Below are 27982 nucleotides of genomic sequence, written 5' to 3' on the forward strand. Positions count from 1 at the left end.
TCCTAGTGCCGCTCGGGATGCACCCGGGCAGACGCGAGTTCTGCTCAGAGCGGCGTGGCTGCAGGGGCACAAACGAGTATTCCCCAGCAGGGAATCACAGCGTCAGTTCGGTTGGATGAAGGAGAGCATTGATCATTGGATCGTTGAGCCATGGCCCCGGGCTCCCGCAGCTGCGTGTGTCCCCCTGTGCACAGCGGGGACTGAGAGCCTGCAGCCCCGAGTGCCAGGAGCATCCCATCCTGTGCGGGGTCCCGAGCGGGTGGAGTGTCACCAAAGACACTGCTTCCAATAAAACAGCAGCGGGTGCCCCTCCTGATCTTAGGATCTAGGTGCTTCTGAGTCGTTTAAAATTTTACCTGTGTCAAAATCAATGCCAAGCATTTTCTTACTGTTGGAGAATTACTGATGTGGGACGGGCTCTCTGTTTTTAACACTGTGCAACATTTTAGTGAATAATTTTATGTATAAGGAGAAAAAAAAAGGCATATGAGGCCCTGATCCCTTGTGCAATTTATTTTTCAAGGCTGTTTGCTGCATTCTCAGTAATAACCTTGGAGCAGTGGTGACAGCTGAAAGGGGACCGGTAGCAGCAGAAGGAAACCGAGTGCTCCGTTATATTTGAGTAAATCCTAGAGAGCTACAGACCCAGTTCTTCTTCAGCATCACTGGCATCTTCAGGATCCCACTGACATGTAACTGCAGAGACACAAAGCCTCAGCCCCTGGACATGCCCCACGGTTCCAGCACAGGGTTCCCTGCAGTGAGGAGCAGCTCACACAACTTCCAGAGTCTACAATAAGGCCTCCCTGCTCATGTCACCGATGGGATTCAGTCCAGCAGCAGTCACAGCCTGCAAATCTGACCTCATCCTTCAATTCTTCTTAATGCCAGTTGGTGGGTTTCTTAAGAGCCCTTCTCTGTCACACCCCACAATGGTTTATAAATAAGCTGTGAAAAGACATTAATAAAAAACGTGGTTTACCTTGCCCATTGCCACATAAACCAGATGGTACGAGTCGTTGGCTGGTACTGTCTGTTTGCTTTTGATACCAGCAGTTAAGATACACCTCTAAGTAGGGCAGGGCAATTTTTTTCTTGGATGGTTCTCAGGTAAATTTTCTTGTTAGAGGCACCAGCACCTGAATAATATTTTCAATAAGACACAGATGTGAGAATCCACAAGCTAAAAATTCAGATGCTCAGAATAACAGTAATTTTGGAAGTATTCCTACTCTATTAATATAATTATTATTATATAATAATATTGCTATCATCTGCTTCAGACTTTTCAGTTAAAGGACTGGCAAAAGAGAAGAAAAAGCAAGGCAATTACAAAGAAACTATTGACACAGAGTAGATCTTCAAAAAGGCAGTGTAACTGAGCAGACCTGTGATTAGAAGTGAACAGTGAAAGTACTTGACTTTTAACAGGATTTTAATTTAGTGCCAGAAAGGATACCATACAGCAAAATTGTTCCGTGTTTATTAATGAGTTTGAGAATATGCTGACCATTGATTCAAATTCACTTTCTAAATGAAAGTCATAGATAAAATCTGAACTCCTGCAACTTCAGTTGAGGTCTTCGAAGTTATAGTTGCATTGGTTTAACTCATGTATGTAAAATAAAGTGAGCATTGAGGATCACACTGCTGATCTTTTTTTCAAACCCTAGGCTATCACTGCAACCACATGCACTCCCTCCCAGCTCTGCTCCTCAGGATGGAGCTAGAGAGATTAGATAGATAGGTATGTTAGGTTATGTTGTTATGTTATGTTATGTTATGTTATGTTATGTTATGTTGTTATGTTATGTTATGTTATGTTATGTTATGTTATGTTATGTTATGTGTAGGATGTTGTGCAGTTTACAGTTTCTCCAGCTGACCCTTCTGGCAGTTGCAGCAATGAGCAGATTTATCCTGGAACATGGGCACTATGTGTAGCCTTCTCCAGTTGTTTATGACTTCCCTTGACCTGAATTAGTGCTCATAGAAATCAACCCTGGCTTGATCTCAATAGACCTGTGTCACTGACTATATAAAATGACTATTCTCTTTTTGTTTTTTTTTTTTTTTAATCCTAGACAGGTTGGTGCACACGACTGCTTACTTAAAGGCATTAATTTCTGGCAGGAATAATCTTATTTATAAACATTTTTCATACTATACCTCTTATCTTTTCTTCCTATAGAAAAAAATTGCTGCTTGAGTTTTAGTACATTTGCTTCCAGTTATTCTCAGCAGCCTTCATTTGAGATTACCATCTCAAAAGACATTACTTTTTTATTCACTGACTTTTCTAAAGTCTGCTTTTTTCCTTATTGCGAATCTTTTGTTCTTTTTTCTTGCAACAAGATAACTCCATTACACTTTCAAATAAACTACCTTCACTTTCTGGATTTTCAACCAGTTCCTCCTTGTTTAAAAACAGAAGTAGCATTTTGGCATCCTCTAGTCACTTCCTATATTTCCTGAGACAGAAATTTATTTCCATTGTGCTCAGCAAACTTGATGGGGGCCTCTCTGCTCCCCCATGGACCCCCATGGGCTGCAGGGGCATCTCTGCTCCCCCATGGACCTCCATGGTCTGGAGGAGCATCTCTGCTTCCCCATGGACCTCCATGGTCTGGAGGAGCATCTCTGCTTCCCCATGGACCTCCATGGTCTGGAGGAGCATCTCTGCTCCCCCATGGACCTCCATGGTCTGGAGGAGCATCTCTGCTCCCCCATGGACATCCATGGTCTGGAGCAGCATCTCTGCTCCCCCATGGACCCCCATGGGCTGCAGGGGCATCTCTGTTCCCCCATGGACCTCCATGGGCTGGAGGAGCATCTCTGCTCCCCCATGGACCTCCATGGGCTGGAGGAGCATCTCTGCTCCCCCATGGACCTCCATGGGCTGCTGGGGCACAGCTGCCTCACCATGGGCTGCACCACGGGCTGCAGGGGAATCTCTGCTACAACACCTGGAGCACCTCCTTCCCCTCCTTCCTCACTGACCTGCGTGTCTGCAGGGCTGTTTCCTTCTCAGTTTTCTCATTCCTCTCTCTCTCTCTCTCTCTCTCTCTCTCTCATTACAGCTTCTGCCCAGTAATTTTTTGCCATTTGTTAAATATATTATCACAGAGGCACCACCAGCATCATTGGTGGGGCTCAACTTTGGTCTGGGGAGAGTTCATTTTAGAGTCAGCTGGCCCTGGCTCTGTCCAGCATGGGGCAACCCCTGGTCTATTTTCACAAAGGACACCCCTGAAATCCCCTGACTACTAAAACTTGATCACATAAACCAAATTAAAGCAGTGAGATTCTGTTCAAAATGTTTTTCAGGGCCTGGGGGTCCTCAGTGGCATATTAAATACCATTCAATTCCTTAAGATCTGATATAAACCCTTCAAAGGAGGCATCTTTCTCTCTGTTTGGAAAGCTCGTGTTTGGCACTACAATATTTTTATGTTTTAAATCATTGTAATAACAATTAGATAAATCAGTATATATCATAGTGAGGCTTACATTGTGAAAACCTGATTTTCCTTAGAGAAACCAGTCAGCTCCATGACACAACAGGATGTGATATTAGATAGTAGGGATAATAAAGCCACCATGTAATAATGAATACACCCCACCTTGCAATGACTAGAATTTAAATAATGTCAGAAGTTATTTATTAACTCAGGTTTAGGTAGTATTTCACTATTCCAACTGCATGCTTTTTTAATTGAAGAGCAGAAGAGTTGCACCTTCCACATTCAGGCTAAGCAAAAATGGGCAGTTCACATGTAAGTAGTTACTTAATTTGGATTGTCAAGAATGCAATGTTTTCCTGGTTTTATTTTTATCAATTTTCACTTTATATGGCATTAAAACAGCTGCAAGTGAAGGTTTAAACTCAAAATCTACTTTGTGGGGGAAACTTGTATGCAGCTGGTAACGTTGCTTCATTACAGTGAATAATGAAATTATAACTGCAACACGCAAGTTCTGAGTGCTTTAAAGCTCCAAGTGGTTTAAACAGGGCAGTACATTCATTTTGAGAAAAAGAAATTATGCACAGGATGTCATGGAAAAAGTAATTTTAGTTAGTTTAGCAAATTTGTGTTGGAACATTCTGAACACTAAAATAATTCCCTAAAGAAATATGAAAAACATCTTGTTGCAAAGGCCAACACTTTCAAAATTTGGCAGTTTATCACAGATCAACAGGGACAGGAGTAATCTCAAAGTGTAGTATTTACAGAAGGCCCTGATTAAAATCCAGGTGTTGGGATTTACTGCATCAAATTACTGCATGAGGTTTGACTGAGACAATTTTTGTCTGTATTTGTCTGCATGAAGACATTTAACATCAAAATGACCTGATTGTCAAAAACTTTTGTGTGACAGCTCTGAATAATTAGTTTCTCTGCAAGGTAAGTAGCTTGTGCTGAGGAAGATGGGGGTCTTCGCTCTAATTTTGAAACTAGTGGATAAAAGCAATATTTATTCAGCAGTGCATTTTTGCAGAATGCATGCAGTTTTGCAGTATGTATCAATAGAACACAGCCTGCTTGCTGATACAGGCTAAAGTGAGTTTCTGTAAGGTTTATATTATCATGTAACTATTTTTTAAATCCAAATTCAGCAAGGCCTTGAGACATGCTTTTGGACCAGCTCTCCAGGACATTTTCTTGGGCAGAGTGAGCAAGACACCCCATACCATTTGCATAAGACTCCAGCTACAAATCCAAGGAGCTTTTTGTCTCCCTGTGAATGGGTCAATGAGCCCATCTCAACACCATGTTTTTGCAGACTGGCTGTTTGCCTGAGGGGAGAGGAGTGAGTAGATCAGCAACACTGCCTGTGTCCAGCAATTCCACCTGTGTGCAGGAGACAAGGCCAAGAAGGCTCCTGCTGCACAGGTCACACACATGTCGTAGGGTTGTCAACAGGCATCTCCTGAGGGTCCTGGCCCTGGAGAGCCTTTCAGTGGACAGCACATGGAATGCAGTGCAGGGCAAACATGCGCCATTCACGGTTAAACTGTCCAGAGGGGGTGTATCCGTGGCAGGAGTGATCACAGCCCTGCAGCTCAGGCAGCTTTAGCAGGTGTATGAGCTCCATGCTGGACTAGGTAGTTTGGATGTGGGTTCAGTACACCACAGTTGTGCTGCAGGCTACAGTGGGAACAGGGGTGATCCCATGTCAGAAGAGAATCCCATCATTCAGCCCAGACTCAACTGGGAATTGCATCTCTCTGTTGTCCCTAGAAAGTTACAGGTAATCTTGGAGAAATGGCTGCATCTGTGTCAGAGAACTGCTTCTGGAAGAGCAGAAAATAAAATAGAGGTTCTTGCCAGGGCTTCTCAGCTGCAGTTTGCTGTTTCTCCTAATCTCATGTTTTGTAACCACAGGCTCATGAGTGTCTCATACATTGTGTTTTTTAAACCTCCAGAGCCAGTCTTACAAACTCGCGGAGGATATACGGAAACCAGCCATAGGGGCTACCACTTTGTCAGCAGATGAGCCAGTAAGAACTTCTTTTGTGGAGGATGAAAGGGGCACTGTGCTGCTGCAGCACCTGTTGCTGTGGTTTATGGTGGCTTTGGGAGGTTCTGCAATGCACAGAGGCAGCTTCTCTTTTGTGGTCAATACTGGTGCTAGAAAGCTGGGTAAAAATGAGTTGTTTCATTCTGTTGAATAATACAACAGAATTTTATCCACTTTGAAATTTCAGAAGTTAAATTTTTATTTAATAGCTTCTGCTAGGAGAAATATAAAATTAATCATCTGTGTCAAATGAGGTTTTTTTATTTGGCTGAATGACTTTAGGTTTTAAAACTTTATTTTTTAAACTATCATTTTTAAATGGAGCTCTCATTGAAAGCTAACCATTCCTCAGTGAAAAGCTTCCATTATGTGGATGTTAAAATGGAACTTTTCAGTTCTATCAGAATGTCTCATTTTAAAATGGAGCTTTCATCAAAATTCATATCTTCCTGAATATGTTAGTTTGAACAAAAGTATCAAATGTTACTGAAAAAAAATGCTTTCAGAAAAATTTCCAACTAACCCTAAAGTGTACCTTTCTCTCAGAAACTGAGCTGCACCTGATGCAACATTACAACTCCAAATCTGCATCTTTTCATCTGCTTTTTGCTCTCTGAACTTGGTCCAAAACTTTTTTCCTCCAATCAAACAATGTTTTTGGCTGCACATCATTCACAATTTAAAGTCTCTTAATTATTTTTTGTGTTTGCAGTCTTCTATCAAGCTTATCTGTGCATCTGATGTCCTTAATATTAACACAACTAGAGTCAATCCACCTGGAAATCTAGATAGCTGCTCTGCTATAAGGAAGATGCTTTGGGGACAATTTGGGAATAGCAACAATGGTTTTCATGCTATGATTTGAAAAGTTTGATTGATTTTTACTTATGTGAAATTGTGTAATTTTTTTAAATCTTATGTCTCTCAAAAATCCATGAAGACTGTTTATGCATGATTCTGTGGTGTTTGTGAGTTTAATTAATCTTGGGATTGGGTGAGTTCTTTGATTTTAATTCAAATTTGTTGAGATTCTCTGCAACACCCTTGAGTTTCATCTTGTTATTGCAAAGCAGACTAAACCTTCTTCCAGGGACGACTCTATAATATAAGGGGATAGCAGGTTGTTGTGGGCCATAAAGTTTGACAACTTAAAGGTCAAAAAGTAAGTATTACCTGGAGAACATATCTGCCCAAGGAGCCCTCTTGGGCACAAGCTCACAAAACTCACAAGGACTTCTCTGTTGCCTATAAACATTATTGTCCTTGTAGAAATGTTTCCCTAGTACAAGTATTACCACAGCATGATTTTATTATCTCATCACAAAGCTCCACAATTGCTCTTTGTTGCTTCCCCTGGCAGACCAGTGTTCAGGGACAGGCGATTCTTGTTCAGTCCCTGGCCATAAGCCCACAGTCAGCAGAAGACAGAAATAACTTCTTGTTTAGCTACCACCCCACTGGGGAAGATCTGTGGCAGATTCTTTTCATTTCCATGGTCTCTTATTATCCAGGATATTTGCCGTTCCTTTTAGATCTGAGGATGTCCTGTGAGTGCTGCTGTAGTAGTTGTTAACAAGCATCTACCCATGAAAAAAATATGATGCATTTGTGGCAAAAAAAAAAAAAAAATAGAACCCATCTGAAACATCAGAGTTGCTACATTTATGTTTGACATGATGTAAATAGGTCAAGCAGTTATGATTTACAAAAACATTAAAAAATCCAAAGTATCTGGACTTTAATTTTAGAGATTAGAGTTTTAGAGTGTAATTTTAACTCTAGTTTTTATATACTCTACCAAGTTCTGTTGTAACTATCAAAGAAGTTTTTTTCACTAGACTCTCATCTCCATTAGGTGGGTTATTGGCACAAATCAGTTATGATATCTGGTAGCTCAAGCTTAGGTGCCTCAAAAGAGGAATCCCGAACAAAGAAACCCCTTGGCAAGTAAATCTTCACAATCTAAGCTCCCCATTCCTCATGCAACACTTCAGACCAATGGTAATATTAGGGTCTTCTCCCTCTATATTGGTTCACTGTTTTGTTACCAGGTGGTTGCTACATGGTCATCTTCACAGTTTTGGTGGGGATTTTGGTCAGTTCTGTATTCCACATTGGAATATGGTGTTACAGTTCATATACCACAATCAGTGGGCTGTCCACTCTAGCCACTAATTTTTAAGTAATATTTAAGCTGCTAGCTTTGTCTATGCTAACTATTACTAATGTTCTGGCTGTTCACATTTCACTACAATCTATCTTTACTGTTCTTAATTATCAGATTATTAGCTGTGTATTTCTCTGTAATCCATCTTTGACTTACACAACACAGCCATTTGGTTCAGATAAAGTTTAATTTGTAGCCCCACAATTCTCACTACTTATGTCAGGCAAGAACTTAGCTACTTTCAAATTATATAAAATTCTCAACAGTTGCTATCCAGAAAATGACTCTGCCTTTATTGTTAACTATGACTAGTGTCTGAAGCAGTGGATGGATTACTGCTGCTTTAGGTGACTCAGCTGATCTGGGAGTATCTTAAAACTTCCTCCACCTCCTTCCTGTGAGGTAGAAAGGTGTTAGACACACAAACCTCCAAGTTCTGTAGGCACAGTTGGTTTGTTAGACACTAAACATGCGTGTTTGTATAGTAACAGCACTTCTGTGTGTCTATGAATGTATAGATGGTGTTTAGATAGAGTGTCTTGCAGAAATGTATTTTAGAAGCAATGAAGGGACCAAGGGGTGAAGCATGTCATCCTGGGGCTTCCCTGATGGAGTGCAACATCCTTTAAGTTCTTCTCCCTTTAAATAACTGAGCTTTAAAATACATGCAAGGGTGAGCATGATGTTCCCAATGATTGTGCCCATGGATTTGAGCCCTGTGTAGGTGTTCTTAAGTCATGTTAGCTCTCATGCTGGCATACATAAGAATTTACTTCAATTCCATCAAGGTGAACTCATCATAAGTCTGAGTGGAGGTAATGAATGTCAGATTTTTAATAAGACATAAGAACACTGGAGTTAAAAATCTGGTATCTCAGCTGAAGAAAGAGGCAAAATATGCTGTTATCCAAGTGTCTTCCAACCAGGTATGGTCAGTAAAATAAAAGGAGTCTGCCCCCATCATAACAAAGAATTATTGCCAACTTGAAATACTAGATTTATCTGAGCTGGATAAAGCTATTTGTTTGCATTTTGTATGGCTTCCATTTGCAAGATAAGTAATCAAAGGAAGTGATGTGAGGCATGACTCATGTCTAACCACAGGCATGATGTTTTTGAAGATTTCCTGCATCCTTTCCTGCCTTGGCTTCAGCAGCCCCACCAGGTGAGTCAGGTCCTTGTCAGCCCCATGTCCCCTCTGCCAGCCCCATGCAGGTGCTGGGTGCTCTCACACATCTCAGAGGTGTCTCTATTTAAGCATCTGGATTGAGCCCTCTAGAAATAAAAGCTGCAGTTTTGCAGATTTGACATTCCCTGGTATGCTAACCAGGTAGCCCTGGTAGCTAACAGATTTTAAAAGTACTCTGTGTTAAGGTGTTCCATCAGCCACAAAAAGTTTTGAAAACATTAAAACTGGACAATATAAAATCCAGCCATGAGAGAACCACCCCAAACTTACATTTTTCTCTTAATTGTGGGTTTCTCTGTCATGGTGATGAACATTAATAAATTGGATAAAAAAACAATCATAGATGATATATTAACAGCTACTAGAAACAGGAGGGATGTTGTAGGAGAAAATATTAACAGCTACTAGAAACAGGAGGGATGTTGTAGGAGAAAGATGGTTTTAATTCTGCAGTTTAAATAACTGTCAGAGCAATTCTCTTCACTATTGCCACTTGTTTGTAATAGGAAAAAGTAAATGTGACTGATTCTATTAGGATCTTGTTGTCACTGCAGGTTTAGTACCAGATGTAGAAAATAAGGTTTGCACCTCCCAGTTTGGAAAGAGTAACAGAGTCATTGCAAAGGCTGTTGACTACTCCATAAAACTTACACATATTGTATTATCCAGTATAGAATTTGTATAGAAATTGTTTTGATCCTGATAGCACCAAACCATCAGGAACAAGCAAGCTGACAGTGTGTGTTGCTGTCATGCAGCTGTTAGACACAGAACAGCCACAAGGATTTGGGAGAATGACAGCCTGGCTGGCAGATGGCAGATGGCATTTGGAGACACTGATACCATTCCCTGAGCAGGCAAGGAGGCAATTTTTCAGCTGCATATTGTGGTTGACAGAGAAAAATGCTCAAACAAAAATGAGACATATGTTTTACAAAACAGGTGAAGAAGGAACCTTGCAGACAAAAGGACATGTCTTTAGGTTGAACTTTGCCAATTCATTTGTCAAAAATATATTTGTCAACCCCACCTTTTTATTACCACAGCACGATCCCCAGTGCTTGCTCTGCTGTTTGCTTCTGTTTGTTTTTAGATGTTAATGCCCATCTACTCTGACCTGTGTGCAAAAGCCTTTACATTTCAGAGAAATTTCTACCTGACTTATTGAGCTCCATTACTTTAACTTTACTGAAGAAGAGCTTGCAGAAGAATCCCTTACTTTGGTGGAGGGATGATAGGAGATAGTGAACACATCATCTGCTAATGAGATACCCTCGCCCTCAGTGGCCTTTCCCAGTTAGATGAGACATTACCTTGCCTACCAGTAATTGCTCTTTGTTTGTTTTGCTTAGCCATTATATTAAAGAGCTGTAATATTTGGAAGTTTTTCTCATGGGAGTACCCACACACTGCAGTGAAATGGGCTTTATCTGCTTTTTTGCGCTTGCTGATTGATGGTCTTGAGCTTTCTCAGCAGGTCAACCTTTTGTGACTGGGAATGTTTGTTTTAGTAAATCAGATTATGGATGAAATACAAACGTAGCATCATGTTTTCAGTCTGTCTTTGGAAGCAGATCAGGATCAAAATGCAGCAGCCTACTCCTTTGTTCTCATGTTTTATTATTCTCCACAAATGGGAATGCTTGAGATGAGTGACGAGGTTTGGGCTGTTTTAAAGACTACTTTGGGTGGGAGTTCAGAGTTTCTTCTGATAACAGGATGTTATCCTGACAACATGTGATGCACTAGAAGGTTTTAACCACAAGATCTAAGAACACGTCCTTTTTTTTCCCCCTAGTCATTACTGTTAGTCTAGTTAACCCTGGATTCCAGTTGCATTATAGCTCATTAAAGACTTCTGCCAAGATAAATAATTAATCTTGAGTATGTGTGTGTTTATAAAAAATTAATCATGTAGGTGCTGATTTGCCAAAAGCCGTCTTCTGTGATTCAAGTGTATTAGATACAGTTTAACCAATGAGATGCACACCCTGGTCCTGTTTGTTACACTAACAAGGTGACTAGATGGTTTGGAATATTTCCTGGTACATGAAGAAAATATATTTTCTTCCCCACACAAAAGATAAATACAGGAATCACAGAGCTGGAAGGCACCTTAAGATGTCAACTCACTTAACCATTGCCTACAGCAATAATTAAATATTTGTGAAGAATAAGAAGCTCTGCCCAAACCAGTCCTGACAGCTTTCACAGTGCTGAGCTGGAGAAATGGTTCATTAGCTGGAGACTAGGCTCCCCAAAGGTCTTTGAACTGGTGCCTCAGTGGCTGTGCATGGTGAGAACTGAGAAACCTCAACAGTTTCAATACCTTCCTATCTAGGATGGGTTTCCAATTGTTTTGACTTGTTTGTTTGTTTTTCTGGTATTCCTGTCCTCACCTTTAGGACATTATGGATTGTTTGGGACTTGGCTTCCCAAAGAAACAGGATGGAAGAGGATCCAAGATGCTGCAATATGGATATATCTGTTGTCCTAGCTAAAAACATTTGAACCCACCAGACAACCTTAGATTAATTTACTAGCAAGGTGCTAATCTCAAAATTAATAATGCCTGTTATGTTTTCTGTAAATCTTAAGAACAGAGAGACTGTGTTAGAAATCCCCTGAACAAAAGACTGAGGCATGAACTCAACCCTTCTAAGACACCAGAGAATCCACACAGTGTTGGGCCATTGTGCTTGTGCCCATCATAGGAATAGTTTCAGCTGCAATGGGCAGTAGAGGAACCAAATTCAGATAGACAGGAGCTGTAAATCTCTGGGAAATCAGGCAGAGAGATTGCTGGTGCTCACCTGCTTGATAGAAAGGAAAGCTCAGGTTGATGCACACAGAACTAGTTTATGCCATTCTTTTTAAAACCTCATTTTTCTCCAATGCATTTTTTGAACATAATTAAATATATGTGAAGAAGAAGAAAATGGGTGGGAAAACTCTGGCATGTTTGTGTAGCCCACCTCTAGTATCCACTGGTGATGCTCTCAGGTATGTGAGACATTCACATAGGGTTGATGGGTGCAGGCCCCCAGGAGACCACTGATGTCTGACAGGCAGCAGGCAGCTTACCCTGGGACATCTCTAACAGCACCAGCCACCTATGTTTAAACAACTAAATACTGCCCTAAATTTTATTCCTGATCCCACTCAAGTGTATGAGTTAATGCTGTAAAGAGCATGGCTGGGTCAGTCTGCCCTTTTTGTCTGCTGCTACTTTTAATTTAATTTTTATTTCTGTTAAACGGCAGCCAAAGAGAAACTTGAAGTTAGACATCCACTAAATAAAGCACATAAATTGTACCTGGCAAAAATGAAGACTGGGGTAGGCACTCAGCATACCTGGATCAATCCAGCTCTTTTTAGAGCTTTGCCTTCAGCTACTAGAGCTGCATCTCATCTGCTCTTAGCCACACTCCTCCTGGCTCTTCCTAGTGATCTTTAAGGGTCTGTGCCTGCATTTTTCCATTTATCCGTGTACATCATCAGCATCGATCTCTGTTAGAGCTGCAGCAGGTGACGAGCACCATGAGCAGCTGCTCCTTTCATTGTTCTGACTACTCCTCCTTAAACCTGTTCCTGAGCAGGCTTGTGGCATCTGGATGAGATCATGGAAATGGAAAAATAGCTGTGATTGCACAAGCTGTATTATCAGCTGTTTTCAGGGAGGGCTCTCTTTTGCAATACAGGAAATTACCTGACATGTTCATGGCAGCACTTCTTCTATTCTTGTCCACTGACAGATGAGCACTTTGTATCTACTGCAAGCTTAATTGTCTTTATCCTGACAAAAGCACTAGATTTTTAGGAGTGTCTGCAATGAATTGCAGCAACCTACCAATGCCTCTGCTGATGCCTTGAATCCATCAGAGCTCTTGTTCCCTCACCCCCACCCCATCCTTTTGGGTTTGCTGACCTTTGCTAAACTGTTTATTTGTGCTCCATAAGGGCTCCACATGCTGAAACATCAAAGAAAAATCTACAAAGCTTCTCTAAGAATTGCAGATCATCTTCAACTATAAACTCATCTTACAGCTCCCGAAAGTCAGATGTAAATTATAGTACCAAAAACTATTTGGTGTGCTTTAAAACAAGTTAGAACAAAGCAAGTTAGTTTTAGATCTTTTTATAAACTGTCCAGTTTAATATAAATAAATCTGTGACAATTTTATCAAAAGCTGCAAGGGAAACAGATTATTGTATTAAACATGATTGAGTGAGACTAAAAAACTATTCAGGATAAGAGAAAACAAGTTGACACAGGCCATAAATACAACTATGCTGGAAGTGAAAAGAATGTTTTTTACCATCAGGACTCTGGCCACATTAATTAATATAGAAGTATAGGAGAGAAATAAGAAGAAAATTAAATAAATGAGTGGATGGAGCTGGACCAATTTGTGAAAGCAAGTTCACTTACACCCTGTGTCCAGCTTCAAAGTTGTTTGCAGTGTGTTCACCTGACATTTCAGACTCCACATCATGCTCTCACCAAATTTGCTAGAATACTTCTAAGTCAGTAACTAATCTAATCTAATCTAATCTAATCTAATCTAATCTAAGTTCTAACCCTAAAAAACAACTGTATTAAACTGGTTCTGCTCATATTTTTAGAAGAAAAATCACTACAGGTTACAAATGGTAATAATACTGATTGATTTTGCCATGTATCCCTTATAGGAAAATCCACCTGTCAAAATCTGCAGGGTAAGGAGTACAGCTCTGAAACAGCTCTCCCTCTCCTGCATTGGGAAGCTATGTCAGTGGGAAGGTCAAGGATGGGACTCAGCAAGTAGGGAATTTTAGCCAGTGCTTCTCAGATGACCCAGGAGCTGGCTTTGACAGTCACTTTCCACAGTGTCAGATTTCTCTCTATAAAGATGATGTTGTACTAACAGAATGGTGTCCCCAAGGTGCATCAGTTAATATTTTGCAGTGATTTTTTTGAAGACGGAGGCTTTAGCAGACTCCATAAATACCTCTGGTGCTTTAAAACAAACATATCCTGAACATTGAAGCAGGCCTTCCTTCCTGCATGATTTTTGCCTTGAAAAGAAATGTTTCTGTCTTTATGAATAATCATAAACCTACGATGATATTTCAGTTTCTGGTGGTACCATTTTCCTGCCTGTTGCACCTGTGCTACACACAAACACAACACCTACAGTACAAGTTGTTCCTAGGAATGAGGGGCTCACTAAACTTTAGGATAACTGACCAGCCATCAAGGCATGAGAGAGCAAACCACTCTCTCAAAGTCCTGCCATGACCTGACCATGACCAGGGGCATCTGCAGTAGTGTTGGGGCAGTGGGAGCTGCAGAGGCAGCAGCACCAACATGATAAGGGCAATTCCCACAGCCCAGCACTTCTGGTGGGCAAGGCAAGGCAAAGGACAAACCAGCTCCTGCCTTTGTGTGTTTGTGCAGGTGTTTCTGTCCAGGCTGAAGGTCTGAAAAGTGGGAGACAATCCCAGATGAAGCCTTTTTCTTCTCACCACTGCACCTTCTGTCCCAGGTCAGGAGGCAGTGAATGTGAAGCAACTGTTCCCAACTCTTATTGTTGCAGGGAATCTGAGAGTCTATAAATCGGCATAGCACTTGGATAACTACAAAGTAGTAAAATATCTACATTTGATATGTTAGCATTTTTCTCTGTGTCTTGTGCTACAGGATTTTCCCATTTTTTCTGTTTTTTCAGCTGCTTCTTTGGTCCTTTTGGTTTGCTTTGCAAACAACTCTAGAACAACTTCAGTACTGTCTGCCTAACACAAACAGCAAGATCTACCATAAGCATACTAACAGTACAGAGCCAAAGTAATGGTATTTCCCTGGAGCCCTCTCCATGCTGAACAACCCCAGCTCTCTCAGCCTGTCAGTCCATTTCCTTTGTACATGATGCCATCGAAGGAGAAGCACCTACACTCTGCCATAATAGAAAACTGTGAATGGAATTAATTTTGAATAATTAGCAGTGCATCTGCTTTATAACTTTGTGGTTTTCCCTTTCCATTTTGACCCAAACTCTTGGGAAATTTGAAGACTGTCAAATAAAATTTCCACTAGAAAATATTAGTTATATATATGCAACTATTTCCATCTTGTTTGAAAGTTATAGGAAAATTTTTGTAAGCATACAGTAGGATACATCTTTAAAAGCAACATTTATCATAATGATGTGGCAAAGTGTTACCTTGTGTGGTAGAGATGAAGAGAAATTATTACATTGTTATTGTACCTTACTAATTGTTATAGTTGTAAAAATAACTTTGTGTTTCAGCTACCATTAGCAGTAGGTTCTATCCTAGCTGGTAACTGCATTGGAAAAGCCAGGTACCTAAATGGCTTCAATCAATCACAAAGGCACACTGGCAAAGCAGTGTAGGGACTGGATTTCAGGTTTCCTCCTTGAGAGCTGATCCTTTGCCTTTTAACTGAGGACCCCTTTAGCCATAGTTGTAGCTCTTTCACCAGAACTAGTAGATGATAGCCTGAAACTTTTGAAGCATACCAACAACCAGACTTTCAGACTGTATCTGTAATTGTAAATAAAACATGTTGTTCTCTGCCTGATGGGTACGTGGCAGAGCATGGCCCACAGCCATGTGCCTAAATTATCTTTATTCCACAAGCAGAATGATGTTGTGCCAAATGTCTTTCGGGAACAGTCTCTGCCCTGTGCTACCCCCAGAGACAAGGAGGCTAATCAGCCATTTAACCTCTTCTGCTCCTCAGCAGGCTGGTGGCATTTTCAGAAGGGCTTAAAAGCAGACTGCCATGCCCTGCAGTATCATAATTCTTAATTAACAGTGGTGGTGCCAGTGCCTGGCAGCCCTGCAAAGCAAGCAGCCTGATCCACATGTTGCTATTTAAACGGAAATGCCAAAGCACTGCCAGTGCCCACTTAGTCCCCGAGTCTGTGGTGTGCGTATTGGCTTGTGCTTCTTGACTTAGGAGCCCAGAACCTATTTTAGAGTTTGGGCATGTAAAATATTTGAGTAATCGTGTTGGAGAAGCTGAAATTGTTCCTGTCATTGTGGTCTCAGATAATTCTACCCTTTTCTGAGAAACAGCAGAATGAAGGTTGTACCAGCATTGCAGCCCCTGTGACTCACAGCTTGAGAGATTAACAGCTAACTCAGATCAGAAGGAGCAGACATGGTTTTCTGTTTACATTGATATGTCAGGCTGTAAACTGCTGCAGTGGCTGTGGACTTTGAGTTATTATCCTGTCCCTGTAAATTTGGCTTGAGGTAGCCACATGTATTATTTTGCCAAAATAAAAAAAAAAATAAGCAAAAAACCTCCACAGCCACAACAAAGAACCCCAGCTTCATCACATTATGTATCTCCAATTATCTTGTTTGCATGAATGCATCAATACAAGAAAGGTTTTCAGGACCAGTTTTTATCCAGATGATTGGGAGTGTTCACAGTACTTAAAAATGTACTCCAGAGATAGGTCCTGCTTCTGCTAAGGTGTTTGTATTGGCCTGTTGTTAAAGTGGTACAAACTAATGATATGATCTGGCATGAAGATGTCTAGTATGAAGTTATTATCCTTAAATTATTTGAATAAGCCAGAACTGGGAGAACAAAGTTATATAGGTCATGTATGTCATATGGTGACATGTTATGTAGGGTGACACATATACAAATATATGTATGTGGTGACAAAGTTGTATAGACCACTGTGGTTTTTATGTGGTGACAGCAATTTGTGGATCCATTCCAGGAACCCTAGGGATAGATACAGTATTTCAGCAAAGCCCGGCCTGAACTTCAAGGTTCAGATGGTGTGAACAAAGAGCAAGCAAGGACCTGGCCCAAACTGCTGTCATTCTAAAGCAAAATTGTTTCCCATGTGTCTGTTTTGTCTCTGTCTTCCCAGTCAACCCACAAGCGCCACCATCACGGCTTTGATGCAGAGCGAGATGCCAAGAAAATACACAGTGCCTGTAAAGGAGCAGGTAAGAAAGACTTTGTAGATTTTTGGACTTTGTGCAAAGGGCAGATCAATATTATTAAAAAGCATATACATGAACTTAGGCAAACCAACTGTTCCAACCAGTTTTAGGTAATCTTTATGCTTTCTGTCAAATACTGACTCAAAGAACATTCACACCCATGAAGATAAATGGGAAGGGAAGCCAGCTTGTTCTTCAAAGACTGGTAAGATCTAGCTTGATAATTGCATGTCTCCAGAGCATTAGGGTAAACATGGTATTTGTTCCCTGTGACAGGGACATCAAGCTGCTAAGACTAATTTGACAGTCACAGGGTGTAGCTGGTCAGGTTAGATTAAGGTCATGGTTATATATCCTTTCTCAGGCCTCCAGGGACCAGTAAAGAACATCATCACCTCCATATTTCATCATAGCCCACTGCAGCTCTATCAGCTGAAAGGAATTTACAGTGATTTCAACCTTCACCAGTGATTTTTAACTGAAAATAGCTGTCTCTCACCATCTTCTGAGGTAGTTTGAACTAAGCAGCCTGACTGCACTGATGTGAGTGAGGAATGCATAGTGTTTCATGGGCTCTTAAGGTCCATGGAGGTGACAATGTTCAGTAAAGGAAGAACATCCAGGCAGCACACAAGATCAATAAGTTATTAATTCACTCTAGTTATTTGCACAGTTAATATGTATTTAAACATTTCTTCCTGGTATAGCAGTGACATTCAGAATCAGCTAGTTAAATGTTGAATTTTAGGAACTGTTCCTGTTGTACCAACTAAGTCCTCTCAAGACAGTTGCCAGAGGACTCTCCTAATTGAGAGTTTAACCCAATGTTATCAAACAGGAGTATAATTCCTTCTAAAATTGGATCATGCCTTCTGCCTTGGATCTAAGCAGGAAGAACTGGGCAAGATGCCCTAAAGTTGTCCTCTGTGTACCTGGTAGTAATAGAGGGATGAAAACATATCAGCTGTTGCTGAATACCAGTGTAATTTGTATCTTTATCCTTTTTGCTGGTTGCTACTCAGAAACCCTTGTTGATTCCTGCTCCTAAAATCCTGAGATGAGGCACAGCACAAAGCCCAGAGATGGCCACACAAAGGCATCAGACGGCAGAGCTCAAGAGGAGTGTGGGGCAGTGACCACCAGCAGGATGTGTGGGCATCAGCAGACCTGGCAAACGTCTTGATGCCTTTGGTCTGCCGTCCTGTGGGCATTTGGGCAGTGCCCATCAGAAGCCGGGTCATGTGTCTGTCCTGGCTCACGTTCTCAAATTCAACGCTTGTCTTGAAGAAACAATGCCCGAGTCCATCTGCTGGCCCTCAGATGGAAGTGCACCAGGACACCTGTGCTAGTGCAACACCTGCCCTATTGTGTCCTCCGCACATCCAGGTTACATCACTGTGGTCCTGTCTCTTTTTAGCTGTAACAAATGGCTTCCAGCAGCTCTGCTTAGTGCAAACATCTGTTTATGTGCAAACATCTGTTTATATGGCAGAGGGCAACAGAAGTGCAAGAGCAAGGTCACTGCCTTTAGGAAGCTTTTTCAATCTATTGCATAAGTTAGAGCTCAAAGCTGACTGAGGGCTTTTCCCCTGCAGAGGGGCTGCGTGTTCAGCTCCTCTCTGTGATGGGCAGCACAACAGCTGCATCTCTTGGGGCATCCCACGCTCCCATTTCACTCTGATTTTTGCCAAGCAAAACAGCATTGGCAGAGACTGAGACCATCCAGGCTGGTTCCAGATCCTTTTTCCTGACTCCATTTAGCAAAATTAAAACCAATTTTTTACAGGCTGTACATCCAGGCTTCAGGTTAATGAGCTGATTCAAACACATCCTAGCCTGCCCCAGCCTCTTGCCCCCCTGCCCTCACTCTGTTGTGCCAGCACAGCATTCATGCCCATAACAAACTGGATCTGGTGGCTGATCACTTGGGACTACTCAAACAAGCATGGTCACCAAAAATGTGTATGTCAGCCTATGGGCACTGGCATAACCCTGATTTTAGGAGCAGTGTCTGTCCTTCTCAAACAGAAGACTCAATTTCTTTGATATGAACAGCATGAGATGGTGAAATATTATTTTATGGTCTGAACATTGTAGCTGAATACAGTTAAAATTATCCTCAAAAGAATCTTAGATGCTACAAATCCTAAAGGTGGAACCATTGGGGATATACGTACAGGATTTTTTTTTTTTTTTTTGTCTTTAGAGGTCACATTTTCTTTCCTCTGCATTAGATTCCTGATTATAAAATCTCTATGTACAACTTCTTTTTCAGGAACAGATGAAAAAAAAATTATTGAAGTCTTATCGAGTCGGACATCAGAGCAGAGACAACAAATAAAACAGAAGTACAAGGATTTGTATAGCAAGGTATCTTGAAATAAGTGGCCTCTCTGTTTGAAACCACTGCTTCTGAAAATACAGCCTACAGGCCTCTGCTTTTGAAAATATCAAGGGCATACTGCATTTAAGGAGGACACCAGTTACTTTCTGATTCAGCAATTTATTTTATCTCCTGAAATACTGATTATATTTCTAATTTTAGGCCTCAGAATCATCTTGAAGTCAGCCTTAACCAGATCAGAGCATTTTAATCAAAGCTGGGAGAGCTAGAAAATAATTCGTAACTGAAATAGAAAATATTTCAGCTGGTGTTCATCTTCAGCACATTCAGAAAAAGAAGTTAATGTAAAAGGGAAATTTTAAGTCAGAGTCCCACTTAGACCAGATGCAAATTCAGACAAACTATTTGATCCCACACACTATATTTTTATTGAGTTTAATAGAAGTAGTATTGATTTCTTCCAGTGATGAAGTAGAACATGTTGCAAAACTAAGAAGTTTCACTGAGCACTTGATTTCTGCAGGAGACATAAACTGCCTTAAGGATTTTCTATGTGAGAAAAATAAAGCTTCTAAAATATTATTTCAGTAAACAGCTGGATCCTGCAGACCTTATTATTAAATTGGTGTTTTCTTAGTGTCTGCTTGCTCATTAATCAGTGTCAATAAGACAGTCAGCACTGAAGATGAACGAAAGCCTTCTCTATGTATAATTTACAGCAAGCGTGATACAGATTTTGGTTACATAAATACTATTGATTTTGTTCTATAATGAGAGTTAACACATATAGGCATTAGAAATTACCAAATGCCAGGAAACCTCACAGTGACATCAGCTCATAGCAACCCTTCTCACTTTCCTGGGCAGCCTGAATCTCTTGGGAAGGAGGCACAAGTGGTACCATCTCCCTCCTGCTGCTCCAGGAGCTTGCAGCATTTGTGGTGTGTGTGTTGAAACTGCTGCAACCCAGATGGCAGCCTCTGACATGAGCAGTCGCGTGTTCATGTGTGGTTGTGCAAGCAGGAACTTGGGAATAATAGACTTAGAGCTGGACTTCTCATTCAGTGCTCTGACCTTGTCAAGTGCTTCCCATACTGCAGGAAATGTTAGCTGCAGACAGGAGTTCAAATACATCCTCAGCTGGCATCCTTGGCATGCACTAGCCAGCTCTCCTCTGGGGTCTTACTGAATTTTGATTTTAGGTTGATGCAGGTGTGTGTGTGTGTGTGTGTGTGTGTGTGTGTGTGTGTGTGTGTATAAAAATGCTGTTTGCTTGGCACAAAAGCACCTTGCAGAAATCTGCTGCTTTTTCCAGGAAGTCAGTTTTAACCAAAACTTACAAAGATGGTTCTTAGTTTGATCGCCTGTGTGGCAGCTCTTTCGAAGGAGGAAGCTTCTGCATTTTATTTCAGAGTAAACTCCTGTTAAGCTTTTCAAAACACTAGTTTGCATTTGTTTACACAAGTAAGAGTCATAACTGGACTGCTATTGACTGGTATTTGAAGATGGGACAATCATTTCAGTCAATCTGAAGCAACTTATTTTAGTAAAATAAGGGAACTTATTTTGTAAAAATAAAGTCTGTGTATTTTAAGGCTTTTTAAAAATTGTTTTGTCACTTTTTGGTACAGAAGGAGCTTCTAAATCATTAGATTGCCTGAAACAAATTAAGAAATCCTCTAATCTCACCTCAGCTTTTGCACTAACCCTACTGACTGTCCCCACAGGAGATGGAAGAGGACCTGAAAGGAGACCTGAGTGGGAATTTTGAAAAGGCTGTGCTGGCTTTGCTGGACTTGCCCTGCGAGTACGAGGCCCGAGAGCTTCGGAAGGCGATGAAGGGAGCTGGGACAGATGAGTCGCTGCTGATTGAGATTCTCTGCACACGGAACAATAAGGTTGGGGCACCATCTGTGACCTTCCTTGGGCAGCAGAGAAGCTCACCAAGAGGATCCCTGCCAGGATGAAGAGGGATCAGTCCAGCTTCTGTGGCTGAAATGCCTCTTGCCAGTGTTTGCAGCAATAAGATTGCCATACTAGAGCTGAAACTCTAACAGGAGTTAAGACCAATAAAATTCACATTCCTTCCTTTATCCTAATCCTACCTGCCTTGGATGGCACGGAGGCAACACTGGTGAGAAGAATCCCTGGATACATGTTAAAGGGCAGCTTTGGCACTGCTCTGATGGCTCAGAGGCACAGGAACGTGATCCTAGTGGAAAAAAAAAAAAAGTTAGCTCTTGTCTAAATGCAGGGAAAACCAGAGGGACACCTGCATGAATCAGGCACCCCTCAAAGCGCTGCCCTCAACGGAGACTGGGAATTCATGGCTTCTCCCACCCCCGTGGTTGTCACCTCACACACTACAGGCATGGTGCTGACTTGCTGGTGTTTTGTTTGCTCATTTATTTATTTATTTATTCATTTAATTAGTAATTAAGACATATTTTATTTATTTATTTGATTATTACTTTCTTTATTTTTTGTTTTCCTAGGAAATTGTAAACATAAAGGAGGCCTACAAACGTCGTAAGTAGTTTTCTCTTTCAAATGCCTTCATTTAAATCCTTTCTCACTGGCTGAACTCTCACATTTTTTTTTTTCTTCCCAGTGTTTGATAGGGATCTAGACTCTGATGTTAAAAGTGACACCAGTGGCTCCCTACGGAAGATATTAGTCATGGTGCTAGAGGTAAGGCTGGGGACTTTCCTCTTAGGCAGCTGCCTGACAGAGATATTTCCATTTTTCCACTGAGTAACCATAATAATTATTGTCTGGCATTTATAATAATGCAGTTATGATATGTAATATAACAATGAGGTAATTACAGTAAACAAAAGGCATTCTTCAGTATAAGAGCCTTTCATATCTATAGCTTTTTAATATGTAGCATTTTTGTTTATGAAACCACAGATATTTTTATAAATATTGATACTTTGAAAATAAAAGGATTATTTTACTGTTATTTATACCATGGTAAAGGCTAAATACTCATTCGAGGTCATGGCCCCATTATTCTGAATTTTGCCCCAAACCACTAAATCTTATTTGCATCTCAGCTAAGGATTTTAGAATTCAGATACAGAACAACTAAGAAAGAGATTGCTGTTATGTTAGTTTTTCATTCATCAAAAAAGCTTATTTTCCATTAGAACATATTTTATTTGTAACTCCTTTCATGAAATAAAGCAAAAAATCAACACCTTCATAAAGACACATTATAACTAAGAAAAATAGGAGCACATCAAGAAATGCAGTGTGTTGGTCAGTCTGATCTGACAGCCCTGGAAAATGAAAAGACTGAAATAAAAGAAGTTCTAATGACATAACAGTCACATCACTAAATACATCACAGTTTAGATTCTCATTCTGGGAAGCATTGGTACAGCTCTTTCCAGCCTCTTGTATACTTCAGGAGTGGCAAATACATTTATCGCTTTTTTTTTTCATTGATAATTTCTCCCAGGGATGGCAGCGTTGGTGAATGCTCAGAGCACATAGGCTAGTCAGGAAAACATTAAATACATTTATCGCTTTTTTTTCATTGATAATTTCTCCCAGCGATGGCAGCGTTGGTGAATGCTCAGAGTACATAGGCTAGTCAGGAAAACATTTCACAGTTACCAGGGCATATCCAGCCCTGTGAAAAACATCAGCACTTCACTCAGGTACTGGGCACCTTCCTGCTCCGGAGGCATCAGCGCTGCCGTCTCGTTAGAGCCCCAGCGCGCAGCACATAAAGCTGGGGACAAGCCCTCCACAAAGGGTTCAGCGAAGCCAGGAGTCCCAGCGTGCCCATCACCGGGCTCGTGTCAGCAGATGGCAGCAAAACCCCAGCCCAAATATCTGAGAGGGCCACGAGCTGAACCCTAACCAGCACTCGGCTGCGTGTTTTTTACGGTAAACTCCTTTTCTGCAGGCAACCCGAGATGAGACCCAACAGGTCAATGCAGAGCTTGCTGAGCAAGACGCCTCAGATCTGTATCAAGTAAGTGCAGTTGTGCAAAAATCCCTTTTTCCCCGTGCTGCACAGCAAGGGCCACCTCAGGGGGACTAAACAAACCAAGCACGGGGACAATGGCAGCGCAAGGAGAGAAGCAAGGCGGGCAGGGGCTGGAGCTGGATGGGTCAAGGGCTCTGGCTGACCTCACATCTCTACTGGGTATGAACAAGAGCTTCCAAAAAATAACATGTGATTTTGAAGGCAGGAGAAGGCCGTTGGGGAACAGAGGAGCTGGCTTTCAATGTGGTCCTAGCAAAGAGAAGCTATAGCCAGCTGAGAGCTACATTTCAAGCCTATGAAAAGGTGAGTTTATTTTCTGCAACGTGGGTTGCGTAGGCCCTCACATAAAGGTGCAGACCCTACAACAACATGTAATGATCAGAAGAGACTTTTCCAACCTAAATGATTCTGTGTAGAGTGGACAATCCTTTATCTGCCATTTTATAACTTCTTGGACGCTTTAAGAATCTTGGAAAACATATTTATACAACTGTATCCTGAGCATACAGAAATAGGTGATTTACAGGAGAAGCTGTATCTTCTGCCAGTGAAGATCCCATTCCCCTTCATAACCTACACAGTACTCAGCCAAATAAACGTCACAATGTCTGTTCCTTCCCACAGCTGCCAGGCAGTGAACCCCCCCTCCTGCAGCAAAGGGACAGCAAAGGGTCACAAACTCCTGCCTTGAAGGAAGGATTTACTTGTCTGATCTTTTCTTCTCCTTCTCCTAATCAGAGCCTGGCAAGGTGTCTCCTCCTGTTCCCCCCACTTCACACGCTCATATTGGCTGAGGAGAAGTTTATCTCCAGCCTTTTCCTCTCTGCCCACACTGGGCAGATGGCCTGTGCAGGTGCTTTGCTGTGCTTTCTCCTGTCTCCAGGCATAAGGCAATGTAGGCAGCAGGATCATGGCTATTCAGTACTTATCCCTGTGTCACCCAGCAGGGACATTTTATTCATGCCTGGGCCTGAAACTGACCTGATATGGAGATATCTTGCTTGGAAATTACCTCTGAAAGTCAAAGCAATGGGAGTTCCATGGTCCTCCTAGCAGCAAGGTGGAAGATCAGCAGTGACATCTCAGGAAAGAGGCTCCCTCCAGCCTCTGGCTCACAGTCCTGAACTTCCCTGGGAAGACTGAGTTCATCAGAAAACTGTAGTCTTAGGCACTGAAGATGAAAAGAGCTCAAGTCAAAGCCATATTTCAATGTCAGCATAATAAGGAACCAATAGCTACAAAAATGTTTGCAGCTTAATCCAAGTTTTGGGCTGCTGCTGGCAGGAGAACAAACCCAGTCACAAACTGATATTCTCTCCCTTGGAGTGGCCCAAACCCTGGGAGTTTGGTTCAATGCTCCAATAGCCAAGCTACCTTGGCTTTTGATTCCTAAAGCCAAGCAGATCAGGTTGCCCAAACCAACCCAACACATTCTGCCTGGCTGCACTCGAAGTAGAAGTAGGCCAAGATTAGAGCCCAAATCTTGCAAGCATGCACTTCTCTTCAGCTGGAGAGATACACAGGGCAAGATCTAAACCAGGTTGGTGCTTTGCAGAACTTATGCCCAAAAGCCTCACATGCTGCCCTTGCTGCCTTGTACACACAGTCTCCCAGCTCTGACCTAAAAGTCAGAGTCTTGAATTGTGCAGGAATATCCTGATATGCAAAGCAAAGTAAAAGTCTTTGAGGTTCCTGAAGTTCACAAAAGTCAGGATAAACTCTGTTTTGAAGAGACAGTCTTCTTCTCCAATTCCCTACAGAATAATACAAAAACTTTGGGACAACCACGGTGCTTGTAAACTTTGCCTGGGAAGCCAAAGACAATAAGTAACAGAACTTCGCAGAGTTGGTAAAGCTCCAAAAATGATCTTATTTATGCAGGAGTCGTCCAGAATCTTTGATAGAGGGGCTAGAGAAAGCTCGAACAGTTTCTGCTGACCAGGGGTCACTCAAGAAGAAGCTGCAGCTTCTTTGTCCTAGAAGCTATCAGATACCTGGGACTGCATGATGTAGAGATTATCCATCACTTAACCATTGTGCCTTACCTGGCTGCATAGACCTTCTCTTGGTGCCAGTGGATCTGTGAGCACTTATACCAGAGAACTTCATTTACCCTCAAATTACTCCTTTGGAAAGGCTCTAAAGGATCTGGATTGACCTTTTGCCATTGGATCCCGAATCTGATGCTGGTTTGGACAGTGGGAAGATATGTACAGACAGAAGCTCTTATGGCTCCTTTTTGTTCTCATAGGTGTGTGGGAAGGACATAGAAGAATCCATTAAAAGTGAAACATCTGGAGATCTGGAGAAGGCTTATCTGACTCTAGGTAAAAAGCAATAGTTTCAAGACCTTTCTTTTCTTGTTCTTGCTGTCACCTGACATTGGTTGTTGGGGGTGTGTGTACAGCCTGACAACAGCCATTGAGTTACCCCTAAACTGAGCTAACATATCTGCCAGGGAAAAAAGAGACAGTTTCCAGTAGTGATTAGGACTCCTTTGTTTTAAAACTAAAACTTGCCAGACACAGCTCCTTTCCAAAGGAAAAGTTGAATTTTTTGCTCTCTAACACAGGGTAGCCACCTCCAAGCTGCCCCTGGGACCATGGCTGGTGATAAATTCCAGCAAATGCTTGGGCACCGTGAGAAGTGTGCTAGCCAGCCACCACAAAAATGTACAGGGTCCTTGACAGCAATTTAGTACTAGGGTTGGCTTTGACCAGTATTTAAACCTGTGCCCTGTCTCCTGTTAGCCCACTGGTATTGCTGTCACCCACCTGGATTTAGGCTCTCACAGACCTTCCTCCTGTGATCTGCAAAGTGAGCAGCTACCCCAAGAATAGATGGGCAAGAGGAACCCCATGGGGGTAAATGCTCATTCTCATTCATGCCATTTTCACTGTGGAATGGCTGAGTACTCAGTGCTGGTAATCTCTTGTGGAAAAATGGACATCCCCATTCAGACTCCAAGATTTCTCCTTGCATACTGATAGGGGATCAGTCTCAGAATAAAAGCCCTGCCAGCTCATATATCTAAGTATAAACGCTAGAGTTTCCTTTTCTTTTTTACTTATTTAATTCTGCTTGAAGTTGTATCACAAACTGTAAATGTACAAGTATAATGAGGCCTCTTACTGTTTCCTTAGTCAGCTGTGCCAAAGACTGCCCAGGTTACTTCGCCACACTTTTGCACAAGTCGATGAAAGGAGCTGGGACTGATGAAGAGACCTTGATTCGCATCCTTGTGACCAGGGCTGAGGTAGGGTACCCTGTGTCCTGTAATGCCTCACATCAGCTCTGGGAGAATACAAATGTAGAGGGTATGGAGTGAGTCCTGATAGATCATGTGCTCAGCAAGCCCTTTTCAGCCCAGTGACATCAGTGGTCACACTCTGCTTCTGTACCCAGGCACCTCTAATTTTGATATTGCATCTATTTCTGTTTTCAAAGGAACTAAACCAGGAAGCATGTAGGCAATTTCAAGTGGAGTCAACTGTACCTGGTTAAAACCAACCCATGGGGAGGTCTGGCCCCAGTAGGATGTGTAGAAGTAATTCCTAGTTAATTAATGATAAAGCAGTTTCCAATTTGAGAATTGCTTATAAACATATGTTGCTATTTTTCTCTGATTCCAGCTAGGAAAAACAGATGGGGAGGAGGGAAGAGAAATAAAAAGCCAAAGGAGTTAACTGTCATTTTAAGAAGCACAAAACTTCACAAGACATTTGAGATATTTAAGCACAATCTTTAAGTATTCCTTGTAATCTGTGTAACCCCAGGTTGTAACCCCAGGGCTGTTTCAATTGACACAGAGGAGGAGCCTTTCACAGGCATGAGGAAAGCATATTTCTCAATGATCCACAGTGAGAAAAATTAGGCTTCAGGTTATTCTCTCTATTAAGACACAGCCCAGTCATTATAACATTTAAAACCCACGGTGATAAAGATCAGACCTGTGCTGTAGGTGCAGTTTTACAGGACAGCTCAAGACAAGGAGTTTGTTTCTCCTCCACCAGTAACCAGAAAATTACTTCTATGGGTGGAACAACACTCTTTTTTAGCCATACTCCTGGGACTTGCTTCTTTCCCTGTTTGCCACCAGGAGATGACCTCAGAGTTCACAGCGACCTGTGTGCGTTTTTCCAGTACCAAGGCTGTGCTGGCACAGCACTGCTGGGCAGATTCTCCCAGCCTTGGCATAACTTTCCATGCAGGCCCTCTTCACAGTTAGCAGGCCCTCACCATCATCTGACACAGGATTTCCTCGAATTCAAATGTTAAACTGAAAGTCCTCCAAGATTTTTAGACCTCCTGCGTTCTCCTCTCCTACTCCCACTCGGTGTGGTGGGCCTTGAATCAGACCCCGGGGGTGCTGGCAGGAGCAAAGCATGTTACTCAAAGAATTCACCACTCTTCTAAAGAAGCTCTTGGTGTCTCCTCAGAGCGACCTGCCAGCAATAAAAGAGAAGTTCCTGCAAATGTACAAGAAGCCGTTAGCTGAAGCTGTCCGATCTGACACCTCTGGAGACTTCAGAAAGTTGCTGCTGGCAATTTTGCACTAAAAGCCCATCAAGAATGAAGAGGCATGCTGAGCAGCCATCTCTTGATTAGTTTCCAAAAAAACATCCAAAAAATGTGGCATTAGCACAAATAAAAAAATCCAATTTATTTTCTTTCCAGCTGGGAAATATGTTGCCAAGTAATGTTGGACGTGAGGTTTATGTTATGGCTGTCTTGCCAAATGCCCTTAAGCAATAAAGACATGTTGAAAAAACTAGATAT

General features: G+C 41.8%; 2 protein-coding genes across 3 annotated transcripts in view; both read left to right on the plus strand.

The window, feature by feature from the left end:
- ATAD2 (ATPase family AAA domain containing 2) overlaps positions 1-27982 on the plus strand; it is a 158523-nt gene that overhangs the window by 9257 nt on the left and 121284 nt on the right. The window lies entirely within an intron of this gene.
- Positions 3686-27967, plus strand: ANXA13 (annexin A13). Of its 2 annotated transcripts, XM_068181941.1 has the most exons (12): positions 3686-3776; positions 5429-5503; positions 16781-16859; positions 19132-19226; positions 20928-21098; positions 21696-21729; positions 21812-21891; positions 23120-23188; positions 23405-23506; positions 25455-25530; positions 26347-26459; positions 27643-27967. In XM_068181941.1, the coding sequence occupies exons 1-12, from the start codon at positions 3762-3764 to the stop codon at positions 27760-27762; spliced, it is 1029 nt and encodes a 342-aa protein (XP_068038042.1). In that variant the 5' UTR covers positions 3686-3761; the 3' UTR covers positions 27763-27967. The 2 variants fall into 2 exon arrangements, with proteins under 2 accessions (XP_068038042.1, XP_068038052.1); XM_068181951.1 differs by lacking the exon at positions 5429-5503 and having other exon boundaries at positions 3701-3776.

The sequence above is a fragment of the Anomalospiza imberbis genome, chromosome 1 (assembly GCF_031753505.1).
Source record: "Anomalospiza imberbis isolate Cuckoo-Finch-1a 21T00152 chromosome 1, ASM3175350v1, whole genome shotgun sequence".
NCBI lineage: Eukaryota > Metazoa > Chordata > Aves > Passeriformes > Viduidae > Anomalospiza > Anomalospiza imberbis.

Bases quoted from the DNA above. Each gene is read 5' to 3' on its own strand.
- ANXA13 (XM_068181941.1), top strand. The intron at 16,860-19,131 runs GTAAGAAAGACT...CTTCTTTTTCAG, and splicing joins CAGTGCCTGTAAAGGAGCAG to GAACAGATGAAAAAAAAATT. The intron at 19,227-20,927 runs GTATCTTGAAAT...CTGTCCCCACAG, and splicing joins ACAAGGATTTGTATAGCAAG to GAGATGGAAGAGGACCTGAA.